The following is a 16,916-nucleotide window of genomic DNA, read 5'->3' on the forward strand; positions in this document are numbered from 1 at the left end:
AATCAAATTACTTTCTTTTACGGGCACAATTAACCTTTCTATTTCTCCGATAGAAATAACGTCATATCTACGTAAACGCTGATATTCTTCTGGGAATTTAAGTCACTGATTTTTTGACTCTCAGTTTTTCTATCATTGTCAAATATGCTGATTTTGTAAAAGTCTGACTGTTCTGACTTTTGCTGTTATTAACTCATTTAATCGGTTGTTGAACCAGTTATTCAGATCAATTAATGATTGATCCATCGTAAAAAAAAATACTATTTTAAGAGGCAAAAGAAAAATAAAATGTCGCACAAGATTAACTACTGTTCGCATGAATTTAAAATTCGATACTAATGTTCGATACTACCGATTTTGTTTGTCATTATTCGTGATACCCGTATTAATCACTTAGTCCATAACATATATAATTATATATATACATACCATAAAAGCAGAATATATTCCTATAAATAATTTTACTAATACGCTTGCAATTTTTTGTATAAATTTGTCATGTAATAACATGCTATGTACTGTACCTGTAGTTATTTTTTAATTTATAAACAGAGTTACAGGAAATAAAAACAATGGATTCATTCAAGGACATTGAATATACTTGGTGTCTCATGATTTTTAAATAATTTCTCACAGAATATTGTTAAATTGTTCATTTTACTTGTTTAATAATTACTTTAAATGACGTCGATGTTGTTTATTTAAATGAAAAATTCAATTTCGTTACTGTAACGTGACAAAATAAATAAATTATTTTGGAATGAGAATAAATATAGAAACATCCAAAAGGATATATTATAATATAAGTACAAAATAAGCTATATAATTTTCTTTTACGCATGCTTTGATAGACCTTTACGTCATTATTTGTTTGATACGGACCATTATTACAATATGGCTATCTCTACTTTCTTCTATTTTATTATCCAATCGTGCTGCTATATTTTCGTATATGTAAGTCACATTTACTACGATTTTAATTAATAAAATATAGTTGAACTTATTATTTTCATGCTAACTATATTATTAATAATTTTATGTGAATATTACTTTTATAAGAATACTAGAAGATAGGCCCGGCGTTGCCCGGGCAAAAAATAAGTACTGACATTAAGATTATTAGATCATTTTGTACCTCTAACCCTTCTATTATATCATATTATAGTATTTGATTTATATAACTACAAAGATTATCTTACGTAAGGATTTATCACACCAAGTGACCAATCTAATACATTTTAAAAATTCTTTAAATTGCTTGCCGGTAACCTCGTATTATGTAATTTTTCTAATCGAATGTCACCATGCCGGTGGGTCCGATAGGAAGAAGGAACTGTTGTAAGTGGAGGTTGAAATTAAAGTAAAGTCGACCAAAAGTAGTCGTTGACCTCTTCCTGGGAGAGAGGATCGTCAACGACTACTAGTTAATACTGGTCTACTATTAATATTTCAAAAGTGTTCCGTGTTGGATAGCTTGTTACGGCCCCGCATGTGATTGAAGTTGATAACCTTAACGTCCAAAAGACTTGATATAAGACTTATTTAAATAAAAAAAAAATCTTGTAAAAATGCGAGAATAATTGCTTTTATGTGATCCTGTAATCCTGCAGAGCTTTGCTTTATCAACCTGGTGAAACCAGGTTGAAAAACATCTAAGTAAAAGATACGTTTGAAAGTGTGACATAAGCATACTGGATGCAGATTTGACAGTAGGACTCAACATGTGAATAAAGTGCACATTATACAGACTACAACTACAGAAAATGGTTAATGTTACCCTAGGATCCAAAATGGCGGCCGGGGAAATTTTTCCCTACTTCGAAGACTGCGACGGGGAAAAAAGTTTTCCCTAGAGTCGAGACGTCGACGACGTGGGGATTTTTTCCCTGTTCGGTTTCTACCCTGCGTTCGACGTTGCCGAGTATCCTGTAACCTCGAAACGGAGACGGTAGTGTGTAAATTTGCGACGGTAGAGGGAGCCTTTTCGTGACGTCGTGCGAGAGTAAAATCGGCGGGAAATTCGTAGGGGTGTTACGAACGAATATGCTAATGCATGATCTGCGACGTGAATTCTGTTCATTTCTGGGCAATTTTATGCAAATCGACTAGTTTCCTGTTGGAATCGTTTACTGCTGTGTTGCGACGAACTGCGTATTGGATTAATTGCTGTGTTTTATTTTTTTTCTAACGATATTTCATGGCCTATTTCATTTGCACACAAATTGCTATCGGTGAATATTTATTATTATTAATTCCTCCAGTATGAGTAAGTATTGTTATTTCTTTTATTACAATTTAATCCTAAAAGTTAGAGAACCAAGTAATCAGAAATTAAGGAAAGACCGTGTTTTTTTCCTCTCCTTACCTCCCCGCGTTTAGTTTATTGCCAATTGTTCGATAATGACTAGTTTTGCCGATTTGAGTTGCAACGACGAATTTTGGTCGTAGATGCAATTCCCGTGATTTCTACAAGTTAATGGAAGACGACTTTTCGGAGCTAGGTTTGCCTCCCCGTATCGATAACGCATCGAATTTTGCTGTAAAATTAAGCATACAGCCGACCGAGTCCGTTTGCATTCATTGCGATGAAGATAAGAAATGCTTCATATGTCAGGTGAACGACAGATCAGAAAACACTGTGAATTGGATCGTTTGTAAATACGTGAATTCCGGCAGTACGATAATAACGGACGAATGGAAAGGATATATGCACATTGACGACATAGAAGGAGTAGCGGTCGAACATAGAACAGTCAACCATTCGAAAAATTTCGTCGACCCCCAAAGAGGAGATCATACTCAGAATATCGAACAATCGAAAAGTGAGTAAAAAAACTCCTCTTTTTGTTGTTTTTTTTATTGTTTATTTCGGTTAAAAATTCCGCGGAGTCTGCAGAGAAATTCAAGATGGCGGCCGGAACCGCGGCCATCTTGAATGCAGGGAAAAAGTTTTTCCCTGTCGCAGTCTCCGAAGTAGGGAAAAATTTTCCCGGCCGCCATTTTGGATCCTAGGGTAACATTAACCAACAAAATTTTGAATGAAGCAATGTCGCCATGATAATAAATAGGAAAACAACATCGAAGACAGAAACAACATCGAACAACACAGAAAAAGACTTCGAGCTCTACTTTGTGTTTTAAAATCATTGCACGTACTACAGTCCGCCGACCTGAATTCACGTGTCGAGCCGGGAAGACGAACTTTAGCTTGGATGCTCGTAAATATGAATGAAATTACGGCAAACTCGAAGTGCTATGAAATATTTCGATCGATAAATAATTATTGCGATATGTCTTATAGAAATTTTTGATAGAGAGAAAGCAAAACGTTTAGAAATACGAGCAAAAGTTTTAAGGTTCGTTTAAACATCCGTCGTCTGAGATCGAGATGCGGTGTCGGGTTAACATCGAGATACGACCTTTCTTTCGCTCCGATCGGGTCTCGTTCTACCTGGAGGGAAACAAGGACCAATCGGGGAGAAAGGAGGAGGATTTGGGACCAATTATATTGTTAGGTCAGAGGCTAAAGTTTATATAAACCCGCATCTCAAGGTGCATCTCCGACCGTTCTTCTAAAACCACGCTTCTCCAACCTTTCATCTCTTCTTTCCGAATCGTGTATTGCCAATGCTTCAAGACAATGCTAATGCCAATGCTAAGTGACTCCTTTTATCTATCTCGTCAACGACTCCGCCTCTGGCCCGACATCGTACGAACTCGTAACGGAATTATGAATTATTGCTCCAGATCACACAGAATATCTTCGTGGAACGAACACCGAGGAAGACGTAATAAGATTAGATGTAAGCAACAATTTTTTCGTAACAATACACGAAAAAATTTGTAAAGGTGTTTTCGAGTCTAAATCCATCGGCACCCACAAACTTGGTTTATACCCGCAGACCCTTCCTTAGTTCGGTTACCTGACGAATTAAGAAAATGTACGACATTATTGGAGTTAAAAGTATTTTGACATAACTGCCGAGTTTCGTAGCAATTGGTCGAACGGCCTAGGTGTGCATAGCGAACAAACAAACAAACATCCTCATTTATATATATAGATGACTGATGATCGAATCCGAGAGAATTTCTGATTTCCTTTACTTATCTGTTTCTTGTCAAAAATTTCAATATTTTATCTTGGAATTCTCAGTTCGGTTAATGTTACCCTAGGATCCAAAATGGCGGCCGGGAAAATTTTTCCCTACTTCGGAGACTGCGACAGGGAAAAACTTTTTCCCTGCATTCAAGATGGCCGCGGTTCCGGCCGCCATCTTGAATTTCTCTGCAGACTCCGCGGAATTTTTAACCGAAATAAACAATAAAAAAAACAACAAAAAGAGGAGTTTTTTTACTCACTTTTCGATTGTTCGATATTCTGAGTATGATCTCCTCTTTGGGGGTCGACGAAATTTTTCGAATGGTTGACTGTTCTATGTTCGACCGCTACTCCTTCTATGTCGTCAATGTGCATATCCTTTCCATTCGTCCGTTATTATCGTACTGCCGGAATTCACGTATTTACAAACGATCCAATTCACAGTGTTTTCTGATCTGTCTTTCACCTGACATATGAAGCATTTCTTATCTTCATCGCAATGAATGCAAACGGACTCGGTCGGCTGTATGCTTAATTTTACAGCAAAATTCGATGCGTTATCGATACGGGGAGGCAAACCTAGCTCCGAAAAGTCGTCTTCCATTAACTTGTAGAAATCACGGGAATTGCATCTACACCAAAATTCGTCGTTGCAACTCAAATCGGCAAAACTAGTCATTATCGAACAATTGGCAATAAACTAAACGCGGGGAGGTAAGGAGAGGAAAAAAACACGGTCTTTCCTTAATTTCTGATTACTTGGTTCTCTAACTTTTAGGATTAAATTGTAATAAAAGAAATAACAATACTTACTCATACTGGAGGAATTAATAATAATAAATATTCACCGATAGCAATTTGTGTGCAAATGAAATAGGCCATGAAATATCGTTAGAAAAAAAATAAAACACAGCAATTAATCCAATACGCAGTTCGTCGCAACACAGCAGTAAACGATTCCAACAGGAAACTAGTCGATTTGCATAAAATTGCCCAGAAATGAACAGAATTCACGTCGCAGATCATGCATTAGCATATTCGTTCGTAACACCCCTACGAATTTCCCGCCGATTTTACTCTCGCACGACGTCACGAAAAGGCTCCCTCTACCGTCGCAAATTTACACACTACCGTCTCCGTTTCGAGGTTACAGGATACTCGGCAACGTCGAACGCAGGGTAGAAACCGAACAGGGAAAAAATCCCCACGTCGTCGACGTCTCGACTCTAGGGAAAACTTTTTTCCCCGTCGCAGTCTTCGAAGTAGGGAAAAATTTCCCCGGCCGCCATTTTGGATCCTAGGGTAACATTAACCCTCAGTTCTTAATGTTTCTTTTATGAAATGTTATAAAACGGTTAATAATAGAGGAATTACTACTCATATATTGTTAACACGTTTAAAGCATACAGGAGCTATTCTTACAAATAAACGAGCTAATAAATTATCGCAAATAGGTGTAGATCAAACTCTTGATTGGGACTGTTAAGATCATAAAACAATGCAGGCAAACAGGATTATCTTGTTACTCACAGAAACAATTCTTCATAGGATAAAACAAAAAATACATTTTAAAAATCATTAGATATCTTACTTTTTGACTATTGTTATAGCTAATTAATAAATTAGCTTACTCTTTATTTATTTTTTATTTTTCTTGTACCGTTTTTTGATTTCTTCGAATATATTTATTATAATCTGAATATATGGAGTGTGTATGCGAGGGGTACGATTTTGTTCACCTACTTTGAAACTTAATAACTCCTGTGTCTTTCGTCGAAAAAATTTCTGAAATTTTGCAGGAAAGTTTGCGTATTAGAAGATTAATGCTATGAAATTTTGGTGGTAAAGTTCAAGAGGTTAGGAGTCAAGGTTAGAAAGGAGTCTGACTTAATGAAGATTTTACTCATTATTAGCATTGACAATGTTTTATAAAAGTGATCTTACACTCAAAATAAAGTTTTTTGCCATTTTATAATAATTAATAATATAAAAAGATTTTTTAAAATAAAATATCATAACAGATGGCGTCAATCACAATATTAAATTTTTTCCGGGAAAGTTACGCAACTCGTTGCTTGATTTTTTACTATTATTATAGCTACTTATTAATAAATTAACTTGCTTTTTATTTACTTTTAATTTTCTTGTTGCACCGTCGAATGTGTTTAAAAATTTTTATGCTCATAAGTTTTTGTTTTTGTGTTCTGGAATTTCACCCGAAAAAAGCTTTATGATAAAAGGAGTGTTTATACCGGAAATTTTCAGTTTGGATTGAGATTTTCTGTTTCTGACTAAAACTTTATGCGAAGAAGGATACAATTAGCAGTAATTAAATTAGGCATTTGTCTATTTTAAATAACTTGTATATCAATGCAATATTTTTAATTTTTTTAAAGGCTAATAGTTTCGTTTTATAATTATCTATACCATTATTCTTACACATACATACACACAATCAGGCTTAAATAGACAGATTTATTTACATTCTTCTGTGTAATAATATAGTGAACAATTGAGATATATCGCTAAACAAAAGATTGCTGCGAAAGATTCCAGTAAACTTTTACTAGACTACAATAAAATACGCAATGAATTATTTTTTTTTTATACTTCTATTCTCTGTAATGTAATCGATTAGTTGTAAATAATCGATTATTTACAAGTAGTCGGCTTCACTGCAAGACAATGTCAACACGAAATGCATTTTTTTACACTTGATTATCTTGGTTCCTGTAACAGATAACACTTTCATTCTTTCGTTATTCATTTCCTTTCGTGTAAGAATTTTCTATTGACATCGATAAGTGTTATGTTAAGATTTTTAAAGTATAAATATTTTTCGTAAACGTCAATTAAATCTTAGTTTTAATTCATTTTATATTAAATGTATTGTGTGTCTTTGCATGTACAGTACGTGTGTATGGTTTGTGTAATTTATATGATGTCACACAAAATAATACGTAAAAACCCGCTTTTATGACATCACAAATGACGATGCATATGACGTAATTTGCTTACGATAAAATGATACGTGTTATAATATACTTGTTTAAAATGAGATGTAGACTCATTCTAATATATAATATTTGTTAATTCAAATGAATTAATGATTGATTTATGAAATAAATTATTTATTTCTAGATTCGTCGAGGATTCGGCGGAATGAAAACTTCGAATTTTGTTTCTACGCAACAACTTCAAGTTTAAAATTATTAATTTTATACCAAAAATATGTACTTTTAAACGTTATAAAAATAAAATTTGTATTTTTAAGCATATTCCGTAATGTTCATATTATTTTAATCATAACGTATCTTCATTTGTCTCCATGTAATGTGAAACTTTTAAATATTTCTGTATTTCATAATTGCATTTGGTTCATTTAAAATAAACTAAGAAACGAATAAAACCTATATTTAAATATGTAGCATATAAAATAAGTTGTTTATCGCTATAAATTTCATACGTAACATATCGTTTTAATTTATTTACTTTTTACATTAGCTTAAAGTCAAGAAATTGGAATGATTATTTCACCAATATCTATAGAACAGTAAGGGTTTCGTACTTTAAAGAATTGTGAAGATTATAAAGATGTAAATGATTGTTGTTGTTCCGATAAGTCCTTTACAAGTTCCTTAAAAGAAAACTCTCATAATATTTTACAGACAATTGAATATATATATATATATATATATATTAGATTTAAATCAATAAGTATTCTGAAATAATTACAAATATTTACTCTTCAATCAATATGAGAATGATATCAACGTTATATACGAAATGATGAGGTATGGTCTAAGAAATCTTCAAATCGAACTATACTTTTGAAAAAGATTCCGTATACAACTTTTCCTTAATGCTCACTTAATACTTACTCTATAATAGCACTAAATGTTGCAAAATGCTCAATTGCCATTAAAAAAAATTAAATTTCTTGTTTCTGTGATAATATAGATAATTCGAGACGTAATTTGCATTATAATTTTATAACGTAAGCAATCATAGATATAAAATAGCAATTATAGATTAGGTTTTTGTAAAATTCGTTCTATAAATATGTTTGTCAATGGATCCAAGAGGAAGCAAATCAACGACATCAAGTTACAATAATTACATTTCTAAAATCTCTATTTTCTGAATTTTTAATCATTTAAATGCCTTTTTGAATCATTATGCAATTAATTATTTATTAAAATGATTTATAAATATATTTTGATTTCACTTAACAATTTTGTACACCCTCTCCTTTCATCGTTACGATTACCGGTAATTAAAATTGGCATCATAGGAGGCATAAGTTTAACGTTTTCTTCAAAATGCTAATTTATTTTTACAACTAATTTTAATTTGTATGTATTCTTCGATTTTTATAGTTCCTAATCTCAAAGAATGCCTTATCAAACGCGGAAGGATGACAAAAGGAACTAGTTTCATTGTCGCGATATCTAACCAATCCAGAGAATGTTAAAATGAATCGTCTTATTAATTTCGTTTATTATCCAGACAAGCAGTAAAGAAAATCGTAGAACATACATTTCTTAGGCCTTTTCTTGGTGAATGTCAAACCATGATAACACAGAAGTGCAACGTGTAGTTAGTATTGCTGAAACAATAACAGAGGTGACATAATGCAAGAATATTTGAGCGAAATGAATGTTGCTTTTAAAATATTCCAGATAATTTAATGTCAACAATGGAAGCCACCATAAAAAAGTAAAAATTTACGGCTTTTACCTACTTTTAGATCAACCTGTTAAATCAGAAAGAGACTTCTCGGGTTTTTTTGTATCTAAAGCTTTGTTCACGAATGGAAGGTAAGAGATTTGTTTCTTAAGATGTCATTTCCAAAATATAAATAAGATATAAATTTAATTTAAAATTCTTTCTTATAAGAAGAATCATTTTTCTAAGAAAAGGTATTTTTTTAGTAAAAAATTCGATTTCAATTTAAAATTATTATTTGAACGACGTATTATTTTGACTAGAATAATACATCATTCAAACAAAGATGTCATTTTCTTTTTCCGCATGCAATGCACATTTTTACATTATTTAAACCATAAAATAGGAATAAGTTATACTCGAAAAGAGTCCTTTCATCAGTGTCTTTATAAAATTTAATTTTTCGGTCAAAACCGAATAAAATTAAGTTTTCAAAAAAAGAAGCGGATCGATAAAAAGAACAGACTTATTTCTCAACCCTTTAATATAAAACCATCAATAAATTCGTTGAATCATCTAAAGGAGAATGATTTAAATCTGTATTCTATAACTATCCTTTTCAGAGAAATAATATGGTTAGATTTTAATAGAAAGTGTAATCAATTAACTAAATCTTTAATTCTTTTACTACTATATAAAATTTTTGTATTCAGGGTATATATAATTTGTGTAGACTTTTCACAAAATCTTCCAGGACGGATTTCATAAAATTAATTTTTTCTGTAAGAAGATTGTTCTATTTTATGAAATTAATAAAAATTTTATTTGAAAACTTGTAAATTTAATAAAAAGATATATAGCGTTACATCGTTGACTTCTCTGTGTAGCTTGGTTGGTGTTCGGATGGAAATACACTTTTGCAGGAAAACAAATCATTTACCGGTATAAAATAATTTTATCACAAAAATTCTGAAAAAATCTGTATTTAACATCTATTTTCAAATTGTTTAGGTATACATTAACGAATATTTTATCTACAAACATGATTCGAACAAGGATTGCTTATTTGGGTCTTCTCTTACTATCGATCAAAACAGTAACTGTACACTGTTCACATAAAGATTACTTTCGTGCAAATAATTAGTTATAAAGCGAATAGAGAGAATCATGAACCGGAATAAATATATTTAATTTCGATGTAAATTGTAACTTTCTGCACGAGAAATTTCCTTTGTATAAATGTTAAGAATTTTTTATATTTTATTGAAAACAAAATTCGATCGAAATATTTCATTTGGAGAAGAAGAATGGATATGAAAATATATTAATTTAAACACAAATATTCCTGTAACATTCTATTATTCTAAATGAGAAAGATAATACAGTATATAAAACGTATGTTATTTACATTAAGAAACTATTTTTGCCTCGATTATGAATCGAACCCACGTTTAACGATAATAATGTCGAATAGTTTAAATAAAATAAGCGATACAATCGTATACCTGTAGCCAAACTTTATGCAGTTAATTATATATTCGCTCAAACAAATAAAAAGTAATAGAACAAAATATATCGGTGCAATAAAGTTTTTTCTTGGAATATTATTACTGAAGTATTTTAAATCTAGAGTTAGTTTTACCTATATTGTAGGCAACTGTTACGCGATTAGCATATATATTTAATCATCAATACTTCGTTAGTTATACTAAAATAATTTTGTATACATTAAACTTACTCTACAATATGGTAAAAGAGATTTTAATTTTTTATTACAAATTGTATTTTTATGGTTAATCAATTGAGCTATTTTCTATCTCGAAGAAATTGAAACTGAAAACACTGCCAGTCTCACAAACTTCGAATTTTATTAAATGCCATTTTATAAATAAATCTTAAATGTTGTCGATCAGAGTGACGAAAGAATACGAATAATTCGGACCTGTCACATGACACGCTTTAATGGATAATCAATCAATAAAAGTGTTAGTGTGGCCTCAATAACGTGATGTATGGCTTAGGCATTGTTAAATTGTCTTATATCATCTTCAAATAAATCATTCCATTCTTGTCTTAATCCCTGGATAAACGTATATCATGTTAAGGTAAAGTTAGATTTATCATTCAAACCCTTAAATTTTTCATAATTTTAAGCGAATTCTTCTGTATATTTTTATTTGCATTATTGTATTCAATACTAAGTATTAGGAACAACTCTTTTAAATTTAAAATTAATTTATATTATCATAAATGAAGTTATCATAAAGTATTATTTTCATCATTTTTTATAACTACTAAGTTATTTTTTAAGTTTATCTATCTCTAGAACCCTAAAAGGAAAGCAATTTCACTGCGATTTCACTTTAACTCTCAAAGACTTTTTTTATAATTTAATATATTTTTTTAAAAAAGCAAGCAAAAACAATAATTAATATGAAAGAACCTAAAAAGTATATTTTTCAAGAAATATTCAGAAGAAATTTTTATCTAGAGACATGTATTAATTAGGGCGATTTCTATAAGAGGAACTGTACAATGCTTACATATAATGCTCAAACTAGTAATAAAAAGATCTAAAGCAAACTTTACATATACAGTATCGATGGGTAAGGCAGATGTTAGTCAACTGGTTCGATATTTTGTTACAGGCTGAATTCATGAACAAACGACAAACATGAACGACAGCAATACGACATTCGTTCCTATATACTCTCGCAATGAGAGAAACGATGCTAATGATGTGGTTTTTATCTTGACCAGCGCTTTTCTCATATTCACCATGCAATCAGGTAATCTTTAACAATTATTCTATCCAAAAATTAAAATTTTTAAACACCAAATATTTAATTTTAGTCATAATCATATGCTCAAACCAATCTTCAATTCTTACTTACATAACAACACCATAGAGTTAAGTTAATTGCAAGAATCCATTGTACAAACCAGGTCAGCTTTAATATAAATTCAGCATATAGCGTTAAATTTCTTCGATTAAAAAGTAAATATTTATATGTGTTTTATTAAAGATAGCATCTTTCAAACTTGTGGGTTATAAGTATTGACATTTGTTACGTATAATCGAAACTAATACATAATAAATAGGTATTACTGTAATCACCTGTACTTAGATATAACTTTTGATAGAGTTTTATAAATAATATATGAACTTCAAAAAAATATCTTTTCTTATGTATTTTCAGGTTACGCTCTTTTAGAATCTGGTATCGTATCCCGAAAAAACGAAGTTAATATATTAATCAAAAATGCAACCAATTTGCTGATTGGTGGTTTCGCTTATTGGATTTTTGGATTTTCTTTAAGTTTCGGGGACGGCCTCAAAACTATTTGGTTTGCTACAGGTCGCTTCTTTACTCAAGCTTCAGTTCAGGATATGGGAGTTTTATATTCAAAGTTTGTCTTTCACGTAAGTACTGTACTATACAAGTTATAGACTCTCAATAAAAGTGTGTAGATTTTTGACATTATCGTCTTTACGTATAGCTCGGTTACTGCACTACTTCTACTACTCTAGTATCTGGATCCATGGCTGAAAGATGTAAATTTACCGCATATTGTCTAGTTTCTTTTTTAAATATCTTTATCTACTGTATACCCGCGGGTTGGATGTGGAGAGAGGATGGTTTTCTGGCTGTTCTGGGTGCCGTGGATATCGGAGGATCGGGAATAGTACATTTAGTAGGAGGGTGTTCGGGTTTAGTTGCTGCCATTATTTTAGGACCCAGAGTAGGAAGATATGATCAAGGATTCGAACCTCTTCCTCTTGGAAATCCTACTAATGCACTCTTAGGGCTGTTCATGCTATGGTTAAGTCGTGTTTAATTAATATGCTAGTTCATATTGAGATTATTTGAATTTTAAGCTCGAGATCATTTTTTTAGGTGGGGTTGGTTAGGATTTAATTCGGGAAGCACGTTTGGTATTATGGAAAATAAATGGAAATATTCTTCCAGGTGAGTATAGCTGTTATTTGATGTCAGATTTACAAAAATATTTAATTAAATAACCATTTTAGAGCAGCCGTGACAACTATTTTAGCATCGACAGGAGGAGGAATGGTAGGCATGTGCTTCAGGTAATGAAACTCATTTTTATAATAATAGTACTTATAACATTAATTCTAAAATTATCGCAATCTTATATTTTAGTTTCTTTACTAAGAAAGGTCTTCATGACGTGAGCATTCTTATGGATTCTGTTATGGGATCGATGGTAGCCATTTCAGGTAAACGATATTCTTAAAATCACAAAACAAGATTGAAAAAATGATTGTAAAGATCACTAATTAATAAATTTACCTTTGTAAATATATATATACTGTACTTATTTATTTAATTATAGGAGGAGCACCGATAGTACGTCCATGGCAAGCAATCGTCATCGGAATGATCGCAGGATTAATTATTGTTTTGGTGGTTCCTCTTCTAGATTGGTTACACGTAGACGATCCTACAAACACTTTTGCAGTTCACGGTGTGGGAGGACTCTGGGGTATGATAGCAATTGGTCTCTTTCCCGAAAGAGATACCATTAGAAACTATACAAGAAATTTATCTGGTCTTTTCGTCGGAGGCGGTTGCAAATTGCTAATTATTCAGATTTTAGCTTCTGGATGTCTCATATGTTGGAGTTTATTGATATCAACTATTTTTCTCTTAGTAAGTTTAACTTTTATATTACATTTGCTATATTTATGTTTTGTTTTAATTATGTTTTCATTCTCAAATATTATTTCGTATGACGTATAATGCGGATTTCATTTAATTATTAACTATAAAATTAATTATTAATGTTCTAACAATCTAAAAACAAAAAGAAAGGATTAAAATTAAATAACAATTTCTTTATACGTGTGTGTAGCTCTTTCTAAAATATAAACATACAATGATTAAAAATGTCATTGCAGAATGTTTGAAGAAAGATAAGATTTTCTTAACTACAACTGACTGAAAGCTGTAAATAATTATGTTCAGATAGATGTATAAATTTATACGTAAATAAGTTTCCATTTATGTTGTCATACAATATATATTTCCTATATACAGGGTGATTCTAAATATACGCAAAAAAAAATTAAGGGTCTAATTCTTTGAATAATTTTAATCATAAAAGTGCATATGAATACATGTTCAAAACGGCATAAAGTTACAGGATGTGTAATATTTGGCTCCATTGAAAATGTTGACGAATTACGAAATCGCATTGCCGCATCCTGTGAAATAATTCGACACACCCCTGGTATTTGTGAATGCCCACCAATGAATGAGGAGGAGGATCGAATCCTGTATTACAGTTACCGATGGTCATTTTAAACAGTTATTACGATTATGGCGGTTGAACATACGTTCATATGCACATATTAGAATATATATGTGGTGTCATCATCATCATCAGCTTCAGCTTATTCTACCATTTCAAATTATGGTTTAACATTGGTCCTCCATTCGTGCTCATGTTTTCGTATCATTTGCTTCTCTCCGCCATGTTGTGCCTGTTTGTTTCCTTATGTCATAGTCCCATCTTAAGTTTGGACGAAATACAGTGGTATATATATACACACACCACGTATATACACCACCATATGTGTATATATATATATATATATATATATATAAACAATTGTTGCATGTATTATTATAGTGTTTTCAAAATATGAGAATATTTTTGATAAAATTATTCACTACTAGCAGGTAGGCCTGGCGTTGCTCGGGCAAAAGTAACGGTAGCGAAGATTAACATTATTACGTTATAGTTTACCTTAGCCGTTTTCACAGAATGCAAGAATTGGGTCCCCCTGTTTCTAAACTAATTAGAGAATTGTTAGATGGGTCTAAAAATATGTTCGATTTCCTGCAAAAACGAAAAAAACCGCATCTGCGTCTTGCACGTCGCTTTCTCTTAACAATTTCATCGTTACCTAACACTTCCATCAACAATGGAAGTGTTAAGACTTAATCCTGTCCCACTCCCCCGTGGGGAGGAATTTCGAAAAATCCCTTCTTAGTGTGCATCCTCGTGACGTATCCTAACTGTGTACCAAATTTCAAATTTCAACTTTCAACTCCTAACCGCTTGGAATCTACACTGATTATTATTATTATTATTATTATTATATCAACTCGTCTCGATTATATATATAGATTATTATTACTCTTTAGTCTTACTTATAGCTGCAATTCTTAAACTGTGGACACTTGGGGTCTGAGAATTAATAGTCAAGGGTCCGCAAGTAATTTTTTAAACATAAGTTTGATTTATTATTTAATTTCATTAAAAGAATACACAATAAAAATACCACGCAATCCAATTAAGCTTTCATAACAGTCAACTGCTAGCATTTCTCGTTTATGTAAGCGTAATAAATTTAATCAAATTTCTGCCGTATGAGTATAAAAGTTAATGATTAGGGATCCGGCAAAATGCACATTATATGAAATGGTACTGTACTAATAAAGAACCGGTGTTCTTCGGGATTTAGAAAGTCCAAGTGCCAGATTTAACAATCAGGGGGCCTGGGCACGAATACGGTAGGGCCCCCCTTTAAGAGTAGGCAAATTTGATGATTTAGAAAATTTACACAATATACTGTACTTTCAATTAGATTTCTTAGATTTCAACTAGGAAGTTGTAAATTTCATTTAAAAATAAGATTATTGTAAACATACATATATTTTATTGTGTAAAACTAATTATTTTAATTTAACTAAAAAATACCTAGGTGAAATTTTTTTGGTTTTCTCTGCCTGTGGCCCTCATGATTAGGCTACACTAGGCTGTCGCGGTAATAGAAAAAAAATTATGTTTAAACGATTTTTTTTAGTTTTGTGGGGCCCGATTTTTTTTAGTTTTGTGGGGTCCAGGGCACAGGCTCCAAATGCCCTTATGTAAATCCGGCCCTGGAAAGCCCTGCCTCGTTAAAGAGTTTTCCATTCAGATCTAACTATCGTCTTTCTTTTCCAAAATCCAATTCCTCTTTCACGTCACGTCAGTTTGCCACCACCTCCGTAACCAAGTCTGGTTGTCGTTACAGCTTACGTAGTTCTTCTTTAATCTTATTTTTACATCTTCGTTTCTTTTTGATAGGATTAAAAAATCTTGCTGAGATATTTAGGATTCAGAATCTAAAGAAAAAAAATTCATATAATTTATGAATGTATTCAATTATATAACAGGTTTCGAGTTAAAACATGGAAGACACAAAACACTAATTAACATATCGTACTAAATTTGGTCGATTGATAAAAATGAACGGGAAGTTTCTTGTAAATTTATTAGTAATTAAATCTTATCTGTATAAAATTACGATATTTGAACAATTTTAATTAATTTTTTTGTGATTATTTGTAGCTAATTAACGTCACTATTGGACTACGAATGACCATCGAAGAAGAGATAATGGGACCAGATTATGTCGACCATAATTTACAACACGACGGTAACATTAATGTTTTGAGAGTTTTAAAAGAAAAATCCGAAGGTTCCCTTCGTCGTAGAAACACTAGTCATGTGATAAGAAACGATAATAAAATCCATCCCAAATCGTTAAAAATTAGTACTATCAGCAATAACGAATAAAATTATAATTTTATGTTGGATTAAATAATAACGAAACGAGGCACATTCTTAAGAAGTTATGTATTAAATTTTAAATTTGGCATAAATAGTCATTTAATTAATGTCCTCATTTATTAATAAATTAGTTTAATGAAATAAATTTGAAGGAAAATAACTTTTGTGTAGACAATTATCAATATTCATTTTTTAAAATCAGTCGTTCACGTCGGTGACTCTCACCACACTTATGAGGAATGCGCGAACAGATACACAAAATTATTAATAACTTCCGCTTCCGGTGTTAATCAGCTTAGAAAATAGGTAAATTTCGCTACTCGAATGTATTAAATTTTAATTATATTAAAATCGTTTAAATTTCATGATGTTTTAACTGATTACAGACTGAAATATACAGTTCATATTGTATTTGATTCTGGATAGAATATATACGGAATTTTCCATGAAAACAATATTTTTCTTATATATGTATACTATATATAAAATTAAGAAATTAAAAATTAATTCACTAATTAAACTGATTGATTACAATTCAATCGTTGCCAGTTCCAAACAAATT

At 31.4% G+C, this 16,916-nt stretch overlaps 1 protein-coding gene across 1 annotated transcript; it reads left to right on the plus strand.

Annotated features, from left to right (window-relative positions):
* The first annotated feature begins 882 nt into the window (after positions 1–882).
* On the plus strand, positions 883–16,512 carry LOC136980430 (putative ammonium transporter 3). Its single transcript, XM_067276536.1, has 10 exons — positions 883–954; positions 7,241–7,332; positions 11,416–11,556; positions 11,968–12,191; positions 12,269–12,591; positions 12,667–12,738; positions 12,801–12,860; positions 12,934–13,010; positions 13,127–13,443; positions 16,133–16,512. The coding sequence occupies exons 3-10, from the start codon at positions 11,442–11,444 to the stop codon at positions 16,358–16,360; spliced, it is 1,416 nt and encodes a 471-aa protein (XP_067132637.1). The 5' UTR covers positions 883–954; positions 7,241–7,332; positions 11,416–11,441; the 3' UTR covers positions 16,361–16,512.
* Positions 16,513–16,916: the final 404 nt, after the last annotated feature.

This window comes from Centruroides vittatus, unplaced genomic scaffold, assembly GCF_030686945.1.
Source record: "Centruroides vittatus isolate TY-2023 unplaced genomic scaffold, ASM3068694v2 contig_7, whole genome shotgun sequence".
In the NCBI taxonomy this organism is placed as follows: Eukaryota; Metazoa; Arthropoda; class Arachnida; order Scorpiones; family Buthidae; genus Centruroides; species Centruroides vittatus.